This window comes from Xiphophorus maculatus, chromosome 8, assembly GCF_002775205.1.
Source record: "Xiphophorus maculatus strain JP 163 A chromosome 8, X_maculatus-5.0-male, whole genome shotgun sequence".
NCBI classification, from domain to species: Eukaryota; Metazoa; Chordata; class Actinopteri; order Cyprinodontiformes; family Poeciliidae; genus Xiphophorus; species Xiphophorus maculatus.
This window is the reverse complement of record NC_036450.1, coordinates 18,145,798-18,170,199: the sequence shown is the minus strand read 5'-3', so window position 1 is coordinate 18,170,199 and position 24,402 is coordinate 18,145,798. Positions and strand designations below refer to the sequence as shown.

The following is a 24,402-nucleotide window of genomic DNA, read 5'->3' as shown; positions in this document are numbered from 1 at the left end:
TTTGAATGACAGATTTTTGTTTTACTTGTGATGTTTTCCATTGTATAAGTATAAACTTCTGGTGTAAACTAATTAACACAAAGGAGATCTTTGTTTAACATTGACAGCAAGTCTATGAGAATCACCAAGGAGTTAAAAACAATCAATTAGTATAAACAAATTGGTGACTTTAGCAAAAATAAGCGATGCAGACAATAAAATTAATACACATCTCTAAATGAAAATAATTACTGATCAAAAAATTTGATAAAGTCAATCCAATCAATCAATTCAACTCCAGAAAAAAACAGATACATTCTACTCATTATAGCACAGTCAGTCCACTGTAACGATGGTCCTACTTCAGTGGATAAGTTCAGTATCTGCTGTATCTAAATTAGTTTTTAGAGGACAATAAATCTGCAACAGATCTGATACCGAGACCTACTGCACAATGCAGACAGAGTAGGTGGACATCACACATTAGGATGACAAACCTAGAAACTCAGAGAGAACACCAAAGAAAAAAGAAAAAAAAAGTTTCTAGTTATTTCTGTTGTTGCCGCTTTATGGTCTTTCAGGCCGGGCCCACAAATCTCTTTTGGCATGTTTTGACCCTGAGCTGGGTAATGTATCACCCATCAGGAAGGCGTGATTTCAATGGTGGCTGTCTTTTAGACCGACTCACTCAGAAGGCAAGAGAGGCAATAAAAAGTGAGCTATTGCTGTAGAATAGCATATTTATTTTCAATTGTAGAACTAAAAAACTAAAAAGATAACCTGTGGGAGAAGTGCATGGCCCTTAACACCATTAAGTCAAGACACACTCACTTCACAAGAAAGAGTGTTTATGTCAGGTTACTCAGAAAGTTCAGCCTAGATTCAGCCTCAAACACAAAACGATTTTTCCCTGCCTTTTGTTAATGTTTTGTGGCTCTTACACACAATAATTAATTTTTCAGCTTCACTGAAATTACTAAAATAAAATTTCCCCTTTTTATTTTTCAGCTTGATCATCAAAGGTTTATTGATATCTTCTTCTACAGCTTTGCTTTGCCAGTATTACACTGCACAACGCCAGCTGCTAACATCTCATCTATCTCTGCTGAAGTGTAGCCGTAGTCCAGCAGGACCTCGACCGTGTGTTCTCCTACTGCTGGGCCGGAAGCGAGACAGGGCTCAGCGGGAGTCCGAGACAGAATCGGAGCTGGCCGGGGGAACTCCTCCCCGCTGGAGTCCTTCATGAAAGAGCCTCTTTCTCGGTTGTGAGGGTGAGAGCTCACCTGGTCAAAAGACAACACAGGTGTGACGCAGGCATCGGTTCCGTCAAAAATCATCAACCAGTCCGCCTGGGTCTTTGAGGCGAAGCGCTCTGTGAAGAGCTGCTTGAGCTCCGGCCAATCGCTGAAACTCATCTGAGGAGGCAACTCTCCAGCGTCTAATTCTAAGCCTGAGAGAAAAACAAACAAAAAAAAAACAACTGATGCAACTCCACAGAAAAATAAATATGACTACAGTAGCAAAATTGAGTGAGATCAGTGTGAATATCTGAAAGAAGGACCTTTAAATGTTTACTTTTTAATTAGTGCAAAACTGAATTATTTGGACACAGAAAAAAATAAAACAATTAGAACACAGTAGGAAAACAACATTTGTGCCAAGATTCTTACAAATACTTGGAAAGTGCTTTTTATTTTCCAGTAATTGAAAGGTATGAAGAAGCTCTTGAGCTTCCAGAAAATGTTACTTGTATTTTGAATCAAGTTTCAAAATAATGGCAATTCACTAGACATGGGTTTTTTGAGTTTTCTCTAAAAAAAAAAAAGTGTAAGTCTTTTACAGTCTGAATTTACAGTTTGACTATTTTCTTGTAGACTATTTTCTGGACAGAGGAATGGCTGGTTTTATATTCCTTTTGAGATGTCTTTAAATAACAACTCTCAAAATGCTAGAATCTTCTTTTTGAATAGGACGGCTCTTTTCATCTTACCATGATGCTCACTCTCACATCAAAAGGTCAGAAACACACCAAACTAAATATCTGGGGTTAAAACAAATCTTCAACAAAATTAAGTGTGAATAAGTCTAAGACAAACTTTTGCATCATTTTCTGTGCTGCAAGATGCACTTTTTTGGTGGATTATAACTTAAATATCTCATTACTGTTTGAAAGACTTTGCTTCTGCTTGCTTACTGGTTAACCAAAGGTATTAGACGAGATGCGCAACTGATACTGTTTTTACTTTATTGCACAGTTCTCAGATGCTTAACAATCAAAAGCGACTTTGAAATGTGATCTATTTCTGAATTACAGAAATGTTAAATCTGTGATCCAAGAAACTCCAAAGTTCTTAATCCTACTGAAAATCTATGGTGTCCCAAAAAGGTCTAAAAATGTAAAAACATAACACGTTTTTTTCCCATATAATTATGAATGTTTTTCAAATAGTATCTACAGAAACAAGATAAAATATCATCTAGAAATTATAAATCAACAGAATAGCACACGTGTCACTGCCAAAAAATGTTGTCCTGACTATAGAATAAACTTAATAGTGATTTTAGTACAAACCCTTAAGCAGCTGGTCGTAAAACTCTGTTTCTATGGCGCCCACAGCCAGGTATTTTCCATCCAGAGTCTTGTACGTGTCGTAGAAGGGAGCTCCGCTGTCCAAAAGATTTTCTCCCCTGGGGCGACTCCAGATACCAAGTCTACGAGACTTCCATAAAAACGAACCTGTAAACGCTGCTCCTTCCACCTGAGGACAACAAAGACAGCATGAAACTATAAACGTTTCAATTTACAGGATGTATTTTTGCAAAAATTACTGATGCATGAAAGTCTGCAGCAAGTAATAATAAAATAATTTAGGACTATTCACATAAAGTCACTAGTAAAAAGTATTTAGAAGCACCAAGCCACATTACAACCACAGATATCAATGTATTTTACTTAATGTTAAGGTCCAACACAAACTAATTATGGTGTTTATCACCATCTGTCTTTCCCACTAACTCTAAGCAACTTCCCAAGACCTGCTAAAGAAAAGCCTCCCCACAGCATGATGCTTTCACTACCATGCAGGGATGGCTTCAGTAAACAGACAAACTTTGTGTATTTTAAGAGCTTATGTGACAGGAAAACACAAAGAAGTACACAGTTATGAACAGCAATACAAACTATACGTTTTAAAACATTTGGGGGATATGTCCAGCTTTGTACATCTAAAGGCTGACATTTTAAACATTCTACTTAAAGAAGACAGCTGAAGGTTACCGTAATAGGATTTTATGGAGAGAAACAAGGAGAGGTGTTCTTTCAGTCAGAAACTGTAAAATAAGTCTGGAATTGGCATATTTAGCAGGGCTCTTAAAAACAGGATTGAGAAAAAAAACCCTCTGTTGCTTCAATCACAGCTAAAAGTCTTTATAAGTTATGGCACTAAAAGCTTTACTCATCTCCAAGATCAAATCATTCTACTTGTAAGAAAAAAATCCCTTGGTTCTTAACTTTGATTTAACTTTTTTAAAATGTACATATGTTGATATAGCTCTTATTGAACAGACACTTTAACTAATTTGAAAGGCAAAACAATTTTTCAATGCGTATAAAAATAAACAAGTGATGACAACTCGTTTAATTCTTCAGATGGAAAATCTGTTGTTTGCTGAATAAACAATAGGCTGCTGAGTCAAAGCTTATCCTGACATTGCAGAATAAATAACACCTTGATCAAACAGTAATGCCTGACAACTCTGATAAATCTGCCAGCTTTGAATGTCATCCGTTAGATTTCAAAATGTTGTTAAGTGAAAACAGCAGCAGCTGAATACAAGATATCTATCACAACTATTATTGCTGATGGTAATCAATTACCCCTGTCTGAATTAATAAAAAGTGCACTTTATTGCAAAAGTTGCAGCTTGAACAGAAAAGAATTAGAGGAACACAAGAACCCATCTCTCTGCTGTTCAAAAGGCTTTTTTAGAGGTTCAAATATAATGTGACCCAAACCACATTTTGTTTTGTTGAAACTAAAATGGAAAAAAAAAAAAAATATTGTATGACGACTGAAACATAATAAAAAAAACCCAAAACTTCAAACTTGAGAAATTATTGTGTTTTTTCTGACCGTTTTGCTGCTTTATGAAAAGAAAAACTAGTAGAAGAACAGAAGGCCACTCTGACGCTGGTCAGATTTTCAATGCACTTACAATTATTCTGTACCAGAAAAGAAACAAAGAAAGAAAAAGAAAAATCCAGACTCATGCTTGAAATATTTACTCTGTACAAAAACAAGGATAAAACTTGGAATGTGGATTCTTCGCTTACTGGTCTTCATCATGAAAAATGCATCTGTGAATAAGAAAAAGATGAGAGACTCCAAGCAGTGTGTGTGTGAATGTGTAAAAAAAGACTCTAAACTTTTGAATTCTGCTTGCTTCTTCCTGGCATCGAACACACTACAGCTGCTCACCCTCTAAAAGTAATTTTATTAATATGTCCAGGACAGGACATGAAAGCATAATTTATAACTAATAGTAAAATTATGAATGTCTGAGTGCCCCTCTTCTTTTTACAGCTTTCATGACCTGCTGCACTGATTTCATTTTAATTCAACATTCCTTGTTGGTCCACTCTGAAATGTCAGAACAAAGGACGACTAGAGTTCCTGATTGAGGTTCTGTCAAGGTTTTCTCATGAAAATCTACAACAATAGACTATTTTTCCCAAAATTACTACAGCAGAAATAAGTTGCAAGCTAAACAATCAACATTAGTGCAACATTTCAAAGTGATTGTGGGGAACAAACTAGCAGCATTCTGGAGTCCTAATTATGTCCATTTGATAAACAACCATCTTGACTGTGACCTGGGGGAACTATTGACGTTTGGGCTTTTTAGCAGCTAAATGCCCCACTAAGTTCAGTCATTCACTGTGTAGGTCAGCCAATTGACAACTGAGGTTGATTCCCTTGCAGAGGTTTCTTGAGAAAGGTAATTCGGTTCCAAATAGTGATATTTTTCTGTAGCTGTATGGGGTTGGTACTGTTGCACACAGACGACTGAAGGACAGACCGCTAAAGCAGACAATTAACCTTTGCACAATTTAACAGGTGATGAAATGAAATCATTATATCGAATAAGTAAACTGTCAGAGAAAAAAAATATAACATAAAAAACTGAACTTCTTTATTATTGGTAAACAACAAAAACAAATTTTAAACTCTGCTAAAATGGAAAGAAAAAACATGTGCTATCCTCTTTAGCCAACAAGACAAACAAAACTTTTGTTCAGAAGTACTTTCCCTATAAATCATTTACACAGAAAAACACCCACATGCTTTTTATTTTATTTTTTTTCCTGTTAAGAACCACATGGTAGTGAGTATCTTTTTAGTATTGGTATCAATATGGTATCAATATGGAAATTTTAGTGTCCTGACAACCATATTAAAACATAATTATGACGTACACAGAAACCTTTTTTTGATTCACTATGTGAAATCATCCATAAATGCTGGTAATAAAATTAAAATATATGGTACATGTTTTAATGGAATTTTTTTTTAATAATATTTGATGATAACAGATTTACATGATCTGCAACATTTTCTGTTAGTAGGAAACAGATGTTGTGGGTGGATTTCATCATTTAGTTAAGTAAAGGCACTTGGAAATGCCTGCAAATGCATTTCAGCAACATTTCATCTTCTATAGTTTTCAAAAATGTTCAAACTAAAAGCCCTTAAAAATTGCAAATTTATTTTCTAAAACTATACTATCTTCTGAACTTTTTACTACCAAGTTTAATCTACAATAAATAAAATAAAAGTCAGACAATGAAAACAAATTCCAACTAATAGGAATGTTTATTCTTGAGTGTTGTTAAAAAACTGCAAAAGTGTACAAAATGGTTGCCTGCTAAAAATAATTGGAATGGATGAAAATAACTAAAATCAAAGGAACCCCCAAAGTAAACTACTATATGTATAACATATGAAAGATAGCAATGTTCTGTGAGAATATGCAGAAATATATAGAGTGCAGTTCTGACATTGAAAGAAGAGAAAAAATGATAAAACACAATGATCACAGAAGTATAGCTCACAGAAAGATACACAAGATGTAAAATAATTGCACAGTAGGAATTATATGTGTGGAAAGAAAAAGAAAAATGTCACAAAAACAGACTCAAAAGGTAAACCTGAAACTAATTATTAGCAGGACATGAGATACTGCACTAAAAGACTAAAAAAAGGTGTGAAAAGTTAAATTGAATATTACATTTCAGTGACAGTGATCACTCTGAAAGACTTTTCCGAGAAAGAGGCTGTCTGTGGAAGAAAAAATGAGCTTGCTTTGATTAAAAAAAAATAAAATGTAAGAAGTATGTCAAAGTGACCCAGAGGGCAGAATCAGTAATTAGCGGAGAACTTTCAAATTGTGGAGGCGGTTCATTCCAGGTGTGCACAGGGCTCATGTGGCTAGATATGTCACACAGACTGCCAGTTATAAAAGTTTACATCCTCACAACCACTTAATTTAATTGTAATATAAGTTCCAGTGCACAGAAGCCTCAAAAGACACAAGCGGTTTGAACTGGGAGGCCGAATGGAAAAGCAAGAAGAATGAAAGCATACTGCTGCTGTTAGATGTTTGGAAGATGAAAAATGGAGCAGAAAAATGTACCGCCCTGATGTGTCACAGTTGACAGCTCTGAAGCAGATGGTGTGCGCTTTTGCAGCCTGTGATTATGGGAGGCTCATGGAGAGGCTCTGAGAGTCAGTATAATAACGCGGTTGTTCCGCTAACAAAAGTGGCCACGCCAGCTGGTTCTGCACCCTAACAATGACGAACTGTCTATACTGAAGTGAGGAAATAAGATTCAAGTGTTCATGATGGAGTCCTACAACACCGTGCAATGTTTCATGACCGTTTCCCAATTTAAACTTTCCTTTGGCAAAGTAGCAAAACAACGCAGCAATGTATAAGACTTTTTTTTTTTATTAGGATGAATAACCGATTTTATACTGGTTCAATACTTTCTACAAAATATGACAAATTTATGCAGCATAAACACACTAAGGGTTTGAATTAAATCAATAGGCTGAAGATTAGTTAACAAAATTACCATTTAGTTAAATTTTTTAAGCTAAAACATTTTACACTGAACTTTGTCAACTAAATGAAATTCCTCTTTTGCCTGTTTATACGTTTTAAACTGAAATTCAGCATACTTTAATTAGTATTAGTAATAACTTTTACTGAATCAAGGAAAACTAATGTATTAATTTCAATTTAATGGAGGAGTGTTTAAGTAAATACACACTCTGAATTGACCTTAGGAGAGATTTACCATGAGTACGTTTTTTTTAAGACTTTATTATTTCTTAAAGACTGTTCCACTTACATATGCTGCTTTATACTTTTCTGTATCTTGTTATTGACTGCGATGGAGGATGACTTGTGGAGGCTGTCACACAGAGACTACTGGGAAAGGTTCCAGCGACCAGGTCCAATGAATAACACATGATGTAGAGAAGACAAAGTAGTAAGGACCACTTGGCAGACCCTCGATGTACTCTGTGGTACTTTCTGTTATATGTTTTGATGTGTGATGTTCATGTATAACTTGGTTCTAGTAAGCAGTTTTAGTCCAGAAGACTGAAATGTTATTTATTGTGTCTGAAGCTGCATTTTGTTTTCTTCTGAAAAACCTGACACAGCGATCTGCCCTTACTTATCAAAGGAGAGTCATTCTGATAAGCCTTACAATGACCACACAGTTGTTTTGTAATTTTTACCGAGAGTTAGCAGAAGTTTGAGTAAAAATATTTAATATTAGACAAGCAGACAAGAAAGGAAAGAAAGGAAGGAAGAAAGGAAAGAATTTGCCTTGAAACTGTACAAATATTACATAAAATTTGCAACAACTATTAGATGGCCTTAAAAAAAGACTAAAAGGTCCACAAGGCATCGACTCGTGGCTACAATTACACACCAAACCTTATTTTACAATCCATAATTTTCCTTCCACTTCTTTAAAAGTGACAAAATTTGGAGAAGTTCCAATCATATGAATACTTTTACCAAGCATCCAAATTAGTGACTTTCTAGTCACAGTTTTAAACTCAGCAAATTAAGCAATTTTTCAAATTAGTGAAACCTCATTAAAGTCAGCTCTGCAATTAATCAGAATCAAATTTCTGAACCCCCCCCCCAAAAAAACAATGATGATAATTAATAAATCACCAGAGCCAAAAATATTCTATTAGAGGCTTCTAAAATGCTGTTGCCAGACGACAAACAGGAAATTCATTCAAAATCTAATAACTGCACTTCAGAACATGTGAAGAGTATACACTGTTTCATACACAATGAAAGAGTGTATGTGTTCATTTTAAATCCAACATCCACTCATTAACCTAACAAATATGTATGATGTGCTCTAAAACTTCTTGTTCCTGCTGTACCTAATAAAGTGGTCAGTGCCTGAATCTGTAAAATCCTAGGAGCATATGTCTGCATCCATAATCCCATCGCTTCTCTCCTCACTGACAGCCTGTAGGTGAAGTTTAAATTAGAGCTCTAGTAAATGTCCAAAATATTTAACTTTGCTCAAACAAATTATCAGTTTTGACACCCTCGCTCAAAATCTCTGCTTCTGCTAAAACCCCAGGGGAGCCTGGTTAAATTTAATCTTTAAGTCAACAATTGAGCTGGCAAGGTCACCTTTACTTTTTTATCTCCTGCACCCCTCAAAGAACAAAAAAGAAGTACCAAGAGGGAAACTTTAGGCATTTTAGATTTACATAAAAAAATCAGGCTTTGGAAAGTGTCCTAAGAGTGTCTGGGATTTCTGCATCTCCTTGCTTCAAACAGCCTCTGGTACTGTCAGATTCTGGGACTGATTTGAATGCACAGTTCTTTTGAGGTCTGCTTAGTGATTTATGATTATCTTTGAGTTAAGGGACTCCAAAGGCTGAGGAAAAAAAACTTAAGTTTGAGGCCTCTCTGGAGAGTCCAATATGGATTTTGCCTTTTTCTTTTTTCTGCAGATGGAGCAAAGTTTTTGTTCATGTAAAAACTAATTTTTCTTTTTTTGTGTGTGTGTCTATGCCCCACTGAAAACAACTCAAACCCAGAAATGATTTGTTGGAGAGGAGCGTAGTTGATCTTCTAGAAACTCAAATTAGTGTTAACGTGAAGGACTTTCCGACGGCCGTTTTCAGAAGGTGCTCCTTAATCCTGTTCCTCAGGGCTCTTCATCCTGCTTACCTAATTAAAATTATTGCATTGCCTTCTCCAGAATATTCATGGCTGCCTATTAATCGCAAATTCATTTAAGTCCGGTGTGTGGCAGCTGTGAAAAATCTAAAACATGCAGAAAATGGGCCCTGAGGACCAGCATTCAGAACCTCTTGAGGTAAAAAACAAATTCGACTGAAAATACCAGAGGCAAGACATTGCATAAATAGAAATCTGTGACTGCAGAGTAGAAAAATGTTAAGGCCGCATTTGAATCAGTGACATAAAGGAGCTGTACAAACAAGCAAAGTGAGCAGCTCTAGAGCAAGTAGAGATTATTGTAAAAAAAAAAACATATATATATATAAAAAAAAATAAAAATACACACAAAAATTCAGTTTGTGTTTTCACAAACAGAATTAAGTTTTAATCTCAGTTTCTACAAAAAAATTCAATGTTCTTCAGTCTCCAAGTGTTTTAGAAGTTGAAGTAGCATTGCACATCCATTCAATAGTAAAACAACTTTTTCATTTAATGTTGGCAGAAGCCAAATATCAGCTTTAGCAGATGGTGTCTCCTCCTATGTTTTTCTGACAATAATAACAACATGACCCAATAGTGATTTGGGACACTTCCAGCCTGTCTGACATATTAAAATTTCTATTTTGCTGATAGATGGTGTAATAGGGGCACAAGAACCAGGTAATTGTGCTTACATGTTGAACAGTGTAACGTAAAAAAAAAAAAAAGAATAAATTATTCTATGGCTTTCTCTTTTTTATAAGAAGCATCATTTACACTGGAACGGTTGGTAAATATGCAAAGGCCTTATCGTTACAGCCAGGTGTTAACAGGAACATAACAGTGAATAAGTTCCTAACACACACACACACACACACACGACCCCATACACACTGTTGATATCTCTTGGAATGTGATGTAAAAAATATATTTAATACAATATACCCTTGGGAACAAAAGTTAGGAATATTAACCTAAATGGCAAAAAGTCAAAAATAAATGAAGGTGCAGAAAAATGTGGAAATTTGTTAAAGATAAAGGCTGCAAAAGCTTTATACATTCAAAACAACTTTCTGATCTCTTGAGTAAACACTTCCCACACTCAGCACTGACCCACTTAGCCCATTTTAGGTTCAATTCAATACTCAAAGCACACAAAAAAAAAATCCTGAAAATGAGACAATAATGAATGAAAATAAAAAACCTCTCCTGCGTGTTCTCCATGCACTTCAATTTTCACTGCTCATTTCAAGAAAATAAATTAATAAGATCTTCTGTAACTACATTCTCAGCAACACAGCCCCCTCTCTGACAGAGCTTCCCACACAACCACACTGATTCAGACCATCAGCTGACAAACCTTTCAGCTAAATCTCATCCTGTCACCTGAATCACTGCAGTTTGTTCCGCTGCTCTTGTCTGTTTTACACAGAAACTGCACCACATCACCCCAAAAGGCTTTACAAATGGTACCTTGTCTGAAAATTACCTGACAGAGATGTGAAGTGGATGAATAGACAACAGCTCTGCTCATTTATGTCTGGAAGCTACATCCTTGCTGGCTGCCAGCCTCTTCACTTGGCTGCATTTAGGTCTAACAGGAAAAACATTAGACTCCTCTTACTGCACGCTTTAATGGTATAGCTTTAGAGACGGCTTTGCACTTGGGCCCACTTCGAGCTGAAGCACACTTAAAAGCAGCGATGTTATAATATGAAGCAAACTGAGGGTACTAGAAAGCACTTCTAAGTGCATCATATCTGAAAAGTTTCTATTCAGGGTGGGGTTGATTAGCTACTGTATATATGGTTTAAAATGACATTGAATTAGAATTAATCCACCTTCCATAAGCAATTGCTGCTTTCACATTTCAAATAAGATTGAAGGCATGAGTTGCTATAAACGCATACTTAGTTTTCAAGAAGATATACTGTAGTTTTAAAAAAACAAAACAAAATGTAAAGTCCTTCTAAAGAAATATTAGAGAAAGTGTCAGTTACAACAGTTTTCTGCCCCTGATTTTTCCTATTGCTTATCACTGCTAATCAGCTTGCTGAAAGAAGGCTCTTAAACCTTTAGGTTTTTAGCTTCTTCAACTGTAAAAAACACAGTCAGTCAAGTTAAAGCAACTAAAAGAACAGGATTCATCATTCTTATTAACGACGTGCAGTTTTAGAGCTGCAGCTGGTAAAAATCAATGTTCTATCACAGCAAATTCTGCAGAGTTAAATCAACACTATGCTGAGTCTATTTGGTCCTTATCAGAATTGGTGTTAATTTAACTCTTTTCAGAGTTATTTCACCAAGAAAATGAGTAATTTTAACACTTGAAAGAGTTATAACTTTAGGTTAAGTAATTAACCCCGGTTCTCTGAAACATGAGTGAGGTATCTCACTATGGGACACGACCCCAGCGCCTGTCCCCCAGAAGCTCTATTACATTACGCCAGTCTTGACTGGCCGGTAGAAGTGACGTCAGCTCCAGGAGGAGGAGCTTCCTCCTAGTATAAATGCCTGACGACACGCAAGCGATCTTCAGTCTTTTAAGCACACCTCTTCCTCGCTCCAGGCAAGGAGGGTGATCTGGTGAGATACCTCACTCATGTTTCAGAGAACCGGGGTTAATTACTTAACCTAAAGTTCTCTTTCAACATTCGTTTCGGTATCTCACTATGGGATGTGGCTACTCCCGTATTGCCAGATAAGCTTACTCGAAGACCAAAAGATGCATCCTGCAGTTATCCAAGTGTGGATCCCACGCCCAAAACTGTGTGAGCCAGAGTTGGTGCCGTGACATCCAATCTATAGAACCTGGTGAAGGTGTGAGGAGTTGCCCAGCTGGCAGCATCACATATGTCCTCCAAAGGTATACCCTGAAACAGTGCCCAGGATGAGGCCATGCCACGAGTGGAATGAGCTCGTAGACCTGCAGGGGGTGCAAGGCCTTTACTCTGATAGGCCATAGCAATAGCTCCGACTACCCAATGGGAAAGGCGTTGCTTCGTTAGAGGTTTCCCTTTATGTGGTGAAGCTCATGACACAAACAGCTGCTCAGATTTGCGAAAACCAGCCGTTTTCTTCACATAGATCTGAAGCGCTCGCACGGGGCAGAGCGTATGCAGTCTTTCATGCTCCTGAGAGGAGAACGGTGGAGGGCAAAAAGCCATCAACTCCAAAGGGCGGCATGGCAAGGCCGGGTTAAAAACCTTTGGTATATAAGCTGGATTGGTTTTCAGTAATACCTTATGATTCTGCTCAGTAAACCGCATGCAGGAGGGGTTTACTGAAAAAGCTTGAATGTCGCTCACACGTTTGGTAGAAACCAATGCGACTAACAAGGCTGTCTTAAATGAGAGCACTTTAAGCTCAGCCTGCTCCAAAGGTTCGAAAGGTACATGTGACAAGGCATCAAGTACCATCGGTAAATCCCATGAAGGAGTGAGGCTTTTAGACACCGGCCGGAGCCGTCGTGCACCCTTCATGAACTGGCACACCAGAGGATGTTGCCCCACTGTCTTGTCTCCAAAGCCTACATGACAAGCTGAAATAGCTGCCAAGTATACTTTGACAGTTGAAAAAGCCAAACCTTTATCCAGCAGTTCTTGTAGAAATGTCAGAATAACTGACACAGGGCTCTGTATTGCGCTAAACATGGTTTTAGCGCACCAACCCTCAAATGCACGCCATTTTCCCTCATATGCGCTACGAGTCGAGACCGCTCTTGCGCTCTGAATCGTGTCAATGACGTTCTGGGGAAGCCCACTGGCTGCCAGATTCACCCTTTCACAAGCCAGGCCCATAGAGCTAGGCGTTCCGGATGAGGATGAAATAGTTCTCCACGTGCCTGTGTTAGGAGATCCCTGCGGAGAGGGAGCTGCCACGGCTCGCCCTGCAGTGACTGGAAAATTTCTGCTACCCAGTGCTTCCCTGGCCAACGGGGAGCTACCAGGATGAGTGAATGTTTCCTCTCTCGCACCCTGGCGAGGGTAGGAATAATCAGTTCCAGTGGTGGAAAAGCGTACAGGAGAACCGGGGGCCACTCGTGTGCTAGAGCATCCAGGCCCAACGGAGCACCTTCCTCGGTCAGGGAGAAAAAACTCGGACATTGAGTGTTTTCCTCTGATGCAAAGAGGTCTACCTCCGCCTGACCATACCGCTGCCATATTTGGGTTACAACCCCGCTGTGGAGTCTCCACTCCTTGTAGCGGGGATTGCCTCTCGACAGCAGATCTGCACCCCTGTTCATCACCCCTGGCACATGAGTGGCTCTCAGTGACAGAAGGCGTGAGCTGGTCCAGACTATCAGTCTGTGTGCTAGCATGTGTAAATGATGTGAGCGCAGGCCTCCCTGCCTGTTGATGTATGCAACCACCGTTGTATTGTCTGTTCTGACCAAAACATGGTGCCCTCTGATAGAGGGCAGAAAATGTCTCAGAGCTAGTAGAACAGCTTGGAGCTCCAGACAGTTTATGTGAGCTGTCCGTGTTTGTGAGCTCCAGACACCGTTTACCATCATGCCCTCGTGTGTGGCTCCCCAACCAATTAACGAGGCATCCGTAGTAACAACTTTCCGTGTTAGGATGGTTCCCATGGCAACGCCGGTGTTCAGGAAAGCGGTGTGTTTCCACGGACTCAGAGCGCGTGCGCATGTCCCAGAAACGATCACCTTCCGGTGGGCATGGCGTATTAGGCTCAAATTGAGCGATGCTACCCACCGTTGAAACGGTCGCATGTGCAGACGGCCGAACGTGATGACCGACAGTGCTGACGCCATCAGACCAAGCAGCCTGTGACACAGTCTGAATTTCACGAGTGCGCCTCTGCGAAAAACTGCCAGACAAGCCTGGAAGGCTTTCAGTCGTTCTGCTGAGAGGCGTGCTCTGAACTCCTCTGAATTCAGGGACATCCCGATGAAGGTTATTGTTTGTACTGGGGTTAGGATACTCTTCTCCCAGTTTATTGTGAAACCCAGAGCCGCCAGATGTGATATCAGCATCGTGGCGTGTGCCATAAGTTCCACCGGAGACTGAGCTGCAATCAGCCAGTCGTCTATATACGTAGCCAGACGTATTCCCTTTTCCCTCAGAGGTGCGACTGCAGCCTCGGTGCATTTCACAAACACGCGTGGGCTCAGTGAGAGGCCAAAGGGAAGTACGAGATATTCGTACATCTTCCCCTGAAAGGCAAATCTGAGGTATTTTCTGTGAGGGGGGTATATAGGGATGTGAAAATATGCGTCTTTCAAGTCTACGGAGATAAACCAATCTCCTCGACACACAAACCGTATCAGAGCTGCGTGTGTCAGCATCCTGAATGTATACCGTCTCAGATATGCGTTCAGAGCTCGCAGATCTAATATCGGCCGCAGACCCCCGCCTTTTTTCGGTACGAGAAAATATCTGGAGTAAAAGCCGTCCCTGCTGTGCTCCTGCGGAACCAGCCGAATGGCGTTTTTGTTCTGCAGAGATATTATTTCCCCCTGCAAAATGCGTGCGTGTTCTCCCCGGGCATATGACTGTACTATACCTTTGAAACGGGGAGGAGCTGTTCCAAACTGGAGCCTGTATCCTCTGGATACAGTCTTTATCACCCAATTTGATGCCCCGCACGCTCGCTACAGCTGGAGTTTTCTCGCTAATGGGCTGGGAAGTGCTTCTGTGAAAGCATTGTTCCGTGCCGGTTGAGCAAGCTGTAGCTGCTGTCGGTCTGCTGTCTCTTTCAGAGACAAAGCTGCCGAGTACGCCAAAGGTGGGGCAAGAGCTCCCCCTGTTGGCCCCATGTGCAGCCGCACGGCCACGTTCTGTCCTAATGTCATTTTCATTATATTTCTTTGTTTTGGCTGCGCCCTCGGTTCCTGACCTGGATGCGCGCCTGGGAACAATTTTATTGAGTTTGTGGTGAAGGGAGATATTTGTGTTTTCAAACACTGGTGTGTGTTTGTGCACTGGTGTGTGCTTTCTGGCCACAGCTCTGGCTCCACTGAGCTCTGGCCATGTGTAAGCTTTCTCCTCTTCGTTCGGCTCTGAACTGCGAGCTCCAACGCTGGCTCTGCAGGCCGTTTGAATTGCCCTGAACGTGGCTTCACAAACTCGAACTGGGACAGAACGTTTTCCGGTGGCGGGGGAACAGGTGTCTGGCAGTGCCTGCTCTCCCACCCTGGGGCGAGCTGCCTAGGTAGCCCGCCTCTTTTTCTTCGCGCTAGCGGTGGCCGGAGGTTTGGTTCCCGAAGTCACCGGTGGCGTGAAGGGCTTTCTTCCCCAGGCACCCTTGAGCTCGATCTGCTTTCCCTGGCTTTGGTCCGCCGACTGCTGCTGAGGGTGGCGTTTAGGGATGCGGTAGCCCGGTCGGGTTGTCGCCTGAGCGAACGTTTGACGAGGTGCCGCAGAGAGAGGAGGCTGCGCTCTTCTGGGCAGACAGAGTTGCAGCGCTTCACCTTCTTTCTTTTTCTCCTCGCAGCGTTTTTGCATTGCTGCAACGGTGGGGCCGAATAAGCCCTTCGGGTCCACCGGCGTGTCGAGGAGTTGATTTTTCTCTCTTTGAGAGAGGCTGGACAGATTCAACCATCTGGCTCTTTCCTGAGTGACCATCAGAGCCATTGCTCGCCCTGAGGCCTGGACAGCGTTTCTGTGGAGACGGAGGCAGAGGTCTGTCACCACGCATAACTCGTCCCACAGATCTGCGGTTGCTGCACCCGCCATCTGCTCCTGCAGTTCTGCTTGATAAGCGAGGAGGAGAGAGGAGGCGTTCAGGGCTTTAACCGATGCTGCCACTGCCTTGTAGCTTTTTTCGTTTAAAGCTGACTGAAACGAATCGGCCTTGAACGGGAGGGTTGGTCCTGCCGCTGTCATGGTCGATTTCTGTGAGGGGTGCAGGTGAAATGCTAGCTGAGGTTCAACAGGAGGCAGGCGGAAAAAACCGCTGTCCTCCACGCCGGTCCAGTCCAGCGCCGACCCTCCCAGAACGGGGTTTTTGGCGGTGAGCGGATTACTCCAGGACCGGGTTGCTTCCTCGAGGCACTCCGGGAAAACCGGCAGCAGCTGTCTGGTGGAAGATTTGGCTTTTGGAAGCCGTTTCCCCTCATACCGAGATGTGGTGGTCTCGGCCGGGGTTTCCGGCCATTCAATGCCCAGCTTTGCAGCTGCTCTTCTGCAGACGTCGTGGAGGTCCGATGCAGTCGGGTTTGGAGGGCCGCTGTAGCGGGTTTCACCAGTTTCCGTGGGCTTTGCAGCCAAAGGGATAGAGAACGTCTCGCCGTCCTGCTCGTAGTCGTCAGACCCGAGACTGACGGATTCCACCTCGGAGTCAGATTCTGCACCCGCAAAATCACTGAAAACCGGGAGGTCGGCTCCATCTTCCTCCAGATCAAGAAGTGGTGCGACAGCATCAAGCTGGTCACCCCAACTGGCTTGAGCTAAAGGGAGCTCTCCCTCATCGGTCGAGGCAAGAACCGGTGGAGGGGGATTGGATACCCCCAGCACAGGGTCCGCCTCCGACAAACTAGCTTGGCGTGCTAGCCTGCGTCGACGAGTTTTAATAGAGAGCCGTGCACAATGTTCACACCCCGCTGGTGACGCTAACCCGTCCTGGGCATGTTGCGGCCCCAGACACGAAGCGCAGACAGAATGGGTATCTGCCCCAGCAATGAGGTTGCCACACGTGCAGGTTTTAGTCGGTAGTTTGGTCCTGTCCATTGCGGGTACGGGTCCAAGCTACGTGACTATCAGCTTCGATTAAAATCAAAGCCAAAGGTCGCAGCTAGTTTGGAGACTAGCTGCAGCTGCTGCTGTTTGGTGACAGACCAGCGGTAGAAAAACTCAGAACAACCAAGCACAGCTACCGAGAAGCGTTCGGCGACCGAGTTGTTAGCTCGCTCTGCGAACAGTTAAGCTAGCCCAATAGTTACCGTGCTAGCCGTCTGAGAGTTGCTTCTGGGAGCGAGAAGAGGTGTTAGACTGAAGATCGCTTGCGTGTCGTCAGGCATTTATACTAGGAGGAAGCTCCTCCTCCTGGAGCTGACGTCACTTCTACCGGCCAGTCAAGACTGGCGTAATGTAATAGAGCTTCTGGGGGACAGGCGCTGGGGTCGTGTCCCATAGTGAGATACCGAAACGAATGTTGAAAGAGAACTATAGTTGAAATAACTCTGTAAGAGTTAAATTAATGCCAATTCTGAAAGGGACCAAATAGACTCGGCATAGCTACAGTAGGAAAATGTTTTTTCTTTATAATTTAAAGAAGAATAAATTAGATTATATTAATATATATAATGTCAAACATTAATATCAATCCCTCACCAGTCTGAATTCAGGCAAGCATTTCATTGGGTTGCTGTCTTAAATTATTTAAGAAGCTGTGTTTAGCTAACTGAAAGTGATTATCAGTCAATAACAATGACCCGAATACAATAATAAACAGCAGGTTTGTCTTGTTTCCACTTTGTAGAACAAATTGGAATGCAGAACTTGAAAGATTCACATCAATTTGTTGTACTAGTGTGAACTTTAGCAAATCCCAGCTCCCCCCCAAAGGTAAAGGCGAAGCTACAATTTGTAGACGCAAAAACACAAAGCGCTTTGTCTTATAGAAGGCAAAAGCTTTGTTTTCCAGCTTTGCACAGAACATCTCTCTTGCAAGGACAACTCTCTGAGGTCTCATTTATGTGTGGACTGCTGGGTTTCTACAAGGACTCCTCTCCTACAAGATTTCAGAAAGGTGTTTTATTTTTGCTCTGTTTATTTGCCTTATCTTCCTTTGCAGCTGTTCAGCAGTTTCAATACCCTGCTGGTTCTCCCTCAATGAGGATCCATCTACAGATATTTTTCATCTTTCAATGTTTCACACAGAAACACTGACAAAAACAATTCCCTAAAATTTTGTAAAAGATCGGTGCTTCTGACAGGCAGACATATACACCACAGAGAAGTCTGCATTCAGAAAACAAGAGTTAAGGTCCCGTTGTGATCAATTTTCAGGCAGAAGTCAAACTGACTAATTAAAATATTTCATCGCATCAATGAAACACTAACAAGAGCCGTAAACCAAGCCTGGAATATATTTGTCTCTTAGCTTTAATAAAATTCAACCCAATTTGGAAGAAGTGTGGAATAGAAGGAATCAGATGCTGTAATTAAACAGAAATATGTGGTTATAGTTACATAAATTAAATCTACTTTGCATAGAAGCTCAATATATTTGCTTCAAATCAGCTCTTTCTAAAGCCATTAATATATCAGCTGCATTGAATGTGCATCATAACCTCCTTCCCATTGGGCTTCATTTAAAGATGTTCTGCCTTCTGAGACTCTGATGGGCTTTTCCAAGTAACTCCACCATGAGCTGTCCAACTTAACCCACCGATGCTAATTGGGACTTTACAACACAGAAGAGCCCCACCATGCAGCAGTGCAGAAAACATTTTTGCTTGTTCATGTCAACAGATCACATCACAGAGACAGAAGAGACAATTAGTTCTGCATCCTGTCCAAAAGGCATCTGAAGAATGTATGATCCTTTATTGTGTCTGATCACTTTTCTGGTTGAATTTCCTGAACTGTATCTCATCCATCTACACAAATGCATACAATTTTGCTGTCAAGTACTTTTTAAAACATTTTCATACAATGATACTGGTAACCAGCCCCTTACCTGTATTGTGGTTCTAAGCTTTGCGAAGTTTGCTTTGCCATAAAGCAGTGATTGCAGTCAGGAGACATATGAATAAATGGAAACTTGTTCTAAAAATCACAGGGTTCCTTACCATGCTAGCATCAATGATCTGTCCTTTCCCTGACCTTGTCCGCTCCAGCAGGGCTAAGACGATCCCCAGAGCACAAGTAAGACCACCACCGGCAAAATCTGCTACCAGATTCAAAGGTGCATAGGGCTTCTCTCCACTCCGACCCAGTTGGGACAAAAGGCCTGTATGGACATTAAACAAACTCTTTAGATAAAACTTACAGCACACTAAGGACCAATTTAGTTCCAAAACCAGATATTGTTTAGAAGCTTTTCACTGAACTGGAGGAATTCACTGCACAAATTGTTGCAAAAGAACCTTGACTTTGTGTGAGACTTGGTGCTCCTTTTGCTGCACTGCTATCGCACTGGTATAACAAAGGGCCTTGAAGAATAATAAAAGCATAACTGTGCAGTTGAACGAGGATTTTTCAAAGTTTCTTTGTAATATTTGCTTTGGATGCCACATTAGAAAGGCCATACACAAAATACCAAACAGGATTTCTACAATGTCTTCAATCCCAATAATCTAATCCTAATTTATTCTTAAAATATCATTTGAGCAGTCATTTATTTGTGCTTTTTTCAAACTCGCTTGTTGTATTTTAAGATATGAATTAATTTTTATGTTACTAAAGATAATGAACCAATAATAGGGGTTCCAAAACAGCACTCCACTTCGGTTTGTACCCTAAAATGACCTTTTAGTCATAGCTGAACTCAATTTGTGTGCTACAAAATAGAGACGGGGCTGATGAACAACTGCAGCGTTCATCATTTGAAACGGGAAAAAACAGAGCTTTTAGCGCTGCAGCACAGAAACATCCAAAAAGATCCTAATTATGTACTTGAGTTGCAGAATGAGGAAGAGCAACTTGTGATTTTGTGCTTATTGAAAGCATCTTAATTAGAAGTGTTCTAACTTTAAACACATGCAACTCATTTATTATACGAGACATTTTTAATCATTTCAAACTCTACTAATAGTTTGGTAAAGCAAACAGCCTAATCTCTTATATGAAGAGTACTACTACTTAAAATAACTCTGAACCAGATTTTTTTTTTTCCAGTTTCCATCTAATTTTGAATGATGGTAGGCAAGTTAGCATGTAAGGACATAATTTCCCAAGGTTTTGCTGTAATTGTTTATCTTTTCTTTACGTATCCTTCCTCTGTGCTCACTCGAAGGTTATTTTAAAGTTTCTGAACAATGCTGCTGGGTCTCAATAGTTTGAATGCACAGCACTTCCAGAAAGAACAATAAAAAACATCTAACACTAAAGTTTAATGCCCTCCATATTTGCTGAGTTCTCTGGTAATGGTGTTTAAAATAACCTAAAACAAGCAGATTTGCTTTTCTTTTTAAGCAGCATGATTTCACAAATTTCAGAAAAAGAATCCAGCTTCTAATTTGACAACATTTATTCAGAGTAGAAAAAACCATTCCACTGATGTTACTGTTTAGCACAAACTTTCTTGCTTATAGTACTATAATACTTATAGTACACAGCGTTCACCCACAAAATGTTATAAGCTTAAAGTACATGGGCAGAGGGATCTTTGGTAATTCTTCATTGGACACCCTTTGTAGCTCACATGCAATGAGTCCAAACTCTCCTCAGCTCACCCTGCAGGTTTTCAACAGGATTTATGTCTGAGGACTGACATGGCTAAGGAGGAATGTTGATTTTGAATTTGATTAACCATTTCTGTGTCAGTTTGGCCATATGTCTTAAGCCTCATAGTCGCCCTTTTTAATTTAATTTTCAGGGTTATTTTATTACATTTGTATATCAGACAGATTTTTACAGGGTTTCATGGGCTTTGGAAGGAGAAACAGACCCCCAGCATCTTACATCCTTTAATATAACATTAGACATGAGGTGCTTTTCCACACTTTCACCTTCTGTTTAACACCAAAAATCACCAGGAGCGATTGTTGCTAAAAGCACGACTGTTTGCCACCTGATCAAAAAGCTCAGTTCCAAAGCAAAGTCCAAACAGAGTTCAGTAAGCTCCAAGTCCTTAAGTTTTTGATGATAGGACAGGATGGTGGAAATAGCTTTTTCCTGACATACCCCAAAAACATTTGTTGAACTTCTCTTATTATCCTCTCAACTTTAGACTAAATCAGTCACAATAGCTCCAGTTGTTTATACTTTTCAATCATTGGTCTGACTGTAGGCACAGATACTTTTATAAACAGCTATTTTCTTCTAGTCATTTTCTTATTCATGGAGATCAAAATATATGCAGCAGTTGAAAGGCTTGTTCGATTATATTTTCCATTTCAAATAGTGGGGAACAGAACTGGATCTCTGATTCATTTATAAGGAAGTCAAAAATAAAAAAATGACTCAATTTAATTTTTGTGACATTACTCTGAGGATGACTACATTGGAAGTGAGTGGAAGAGCATCCAAGGTTCAAAGAAAAACTCTGACGATCATCAGAAATTCTGCATTTTTTAATTTATATTCTGGCTCTTAGAATCAAAACAAAAAGAAATTTGGAATTAAGGCTTTTGCAACAAACCAATATGACCATATTATTTACAGGTATCCCAACCAGTCTTTACCTGACATGGCGAGGTAGTTGATGTCATGTCCAGCTGCAGAAGCGTAACACCCACTCTGGCCATATCCCGTCAACCGAGCGTAGATCAGACGAGGATTTTCTGAAAGTAATTCACTTGGACCAAGGCCCAGTTTTTCCATAACACCTTCAAATAAGAAGAATAACGATTATTCATTGCTTCCTTACTGTGTTAGTTTAAGCTCAATGGTTTTAAGACAAATTAGCAGTCACTTAAAAACGTTCCCCCCATCTTTTTACAGATTCAGTTCTGACCTTTGCGATAGGGCTCGAGGACGACATCCGACTGAACGCAGAGCCGCCTGAGCAAAGCCACACCCTCTGGCATTTTCAGGTTGAGGGCAACGGACCGTTTCCCGCGAGCTTGAGTGTCCAGAGTTGAGAAAACCTTGGTGCGGTCCACACGGATCACCTTGGCTCCAAAGTCTGCCAGGATCATGCCACAGAACGGTGCAGGGGCCAGACCTGCCAACTCGATGACTTTCACTCCCAACAGTGCCATGGGTTTATGACTGCCAAGTTTATTTACACATATAGATCTCAATTTATGTAAGATAATGCATTAGTTATGTTATGTTATGTTAAAAAATGTCACAAGCAAGACACAATCAATATTCTCACTAAGCCCATCATTATGTTCTCCTTTTTCCAAATAATTTAATTCAGGCTGTTTTTCAAAAAAGATTCAACAGATACTTAGACAAAGAAACTAACTGGCTCACTGCAAAATAGCCTAATTATGCAGAATGTTCTGGTAAGTATTCAATGGTAAGTATTCAAAGTATTCAAAGGCAACGATTTTGCCTTTCTCCTGAAATTACATGTTGATCTCATTAAATTCAAATTCGGAGCCTTTTGCCATTGCAGCATGACACATTATCTGACACTGCGTAACAAAGTTTTTTTTTGTTACCGTAGTTGCAAATTATTGCATTTTTCTCTGCATTTCATCTATCAGCCAAATTTTGACAGCAGCTCCAATCCAGCTCTGTATCACACTGACTAAGGCAGTATGGCACTGAGTCGCAAAAAAATTGTTTTCTTTAATAGAATTGTTTTTGCACATTGTCAAAAAAAACATAAATATATTTACTTTGGTTAATTTATCCAATTGATGCAACTGTTCCACAGTTTCAGCCTCTTACAACACAATTTAGTATGTACAGCCCAGGGTCGAGCATGCACTGAGACACTTTTAATTTATTTCAATTGAGTTTATAGGTGTCAATTTTTCATCTTTTGTCTGCAACCTGTCAGTCCACAAAAAAAGTTTTTCTCTCTGACAAAAGAAAAACTAACGTTCCAGAAGCTTCCTGTTCATGGTTATTTGTGAACATCCTAACCCACTTCCTTCCATCTACAAGTGACAATTTGGGTCTTTCTCCAGACATTGGCAAAGAAGAAAAACATTCTGATATCTTTCATTTATAAAATGATGAAATTTACAGCTGCTTACAAAAGGCCCAAAAAGACATTACAATGTTTTTCAAATCATTAATTCTCTAATTATTTGGACTGTCCCATTTTGAGTATCAGTAAATCAAATGCCATCAAACTGATTGTTCTTATGCTGGCATATTGAATCACCAATTTGTTATTAATAGCCAGCCCTCGCCCTATCTTAACATATTTCAAACATACAGTACTATACAGCAGGGTTATACAATCGAACTAACCTCCACCAAGCAGGTGCTGAACCTCAGACTTTGCACTAAGAAAAAGTTAATTTGTGTAATGTCTACTCCTGTCCATGAAAACTAGAAACCTTGCAGCAAAATAAGCACAAAACAACAACTGATATGGTGATTATACCAATTTGTGAATACTTTAACTCTTTTCAGTACAATGCAGGTACCATCCACTACTCAATTTTTCATACTGCTTTGACAACTACTTTTCATGAAGCCCATATTTCTATTTTGAAAATCTCTCTTTAATGAATCTTGGATATTATCATCTTAAGCATCATGTTTTCATTATATTCAAACTTTTTTTTAACAATTAATCTAATGTTTTTACTTAATTAATTAAGTTACTGAAAGAAATCAGCTTTGTTAAAGTACTCTAATTTTTGTTTATGACTACAAATAAAAATCTACTTCACTATAATGCTTATTTTCCTGTTTCGAGGCGGATCTATGGAAACAGGGTCTAACAAATAACCTTTAGTAAATAATATGCATCTCAAGTAAATGGGTGTTGTGATTTACCCCTTTAATGCACTTGTAGCTACTAAGACAAATAAACTGAGGCGAAAGGACAATGTTGGAACAACAGGTGGGTATGAAAAGGAGTTATGACTTCTCAAAGGCAAAATAACCCGCATACGTGCAATAGGGTTAGTAAATTATAACGTAAGTGAAACAGTGGCGTCTATGTTACAATGCCTAAAGAGCCAAAACAAGATATGTATTTGCAGAATCTATTCATGCATGTGAACAAAAATGCAAACAACGTGTTTGAATAAAAGTTTATCAGCTCACCTCAGTCAGCTCAGGACACCGACAGCCGGAGACTCGGCTCAAATTGACCGGCTCCTTTATCTTTAGACTGAATTTAGCTGTTTGAACAGCGGAACATGCACAACAGCGGGGTCACTGGCTAATGGGTTGACCTTAAATTCAAGTAAACTACGAGGGATACAAAACAGACAGTGTAGCCTATAGTTCAGCTGGCATGCAATAATAATTCCTGATAGACATGCGTGGTTTAAGCAGAAACTCAAAGAAGCTCAAACATATGACGGGCTAGAAGACGAGGGAGGACGCAGGAGTTCACCCGGTCTTATGCGGGGAACGATAACTCCTCCTGGTCGGGCAA

The 24,402-nt window shown here is 40.2% G+C and overlaps 1 protein-coding gene across 1 annotated transcript; it reads right to left on the bottom strand.

Moving 5' to 3' along the window:
- amacr (alpha-methylacyl-CoA racemase) lies at window positions 1-24,402 on the bottom strand. Its single transcript, XM_023338618.1, has 6 exons — window positions 24,066-24,402; window positions 21,838-22,094; window positions 21,566-21,709; window positions 19,010-19,170; window positions 2,552-2,738; window positions 1-1,429 (listed from the first exon to the last, which is right to left on the bottom strand). Exons 2-6 carry the CDS (start codon window positions 22,082-22,084, stop codon window positions 1,020-1,022), a joined length of 1,149 nt encoding a protein of 382 aa, XP_023194386.1. The 5' UTR covers window positions 22,085-22,094; window positions 24,066-24,402; the 3' UTR covers window positions 1-1,019.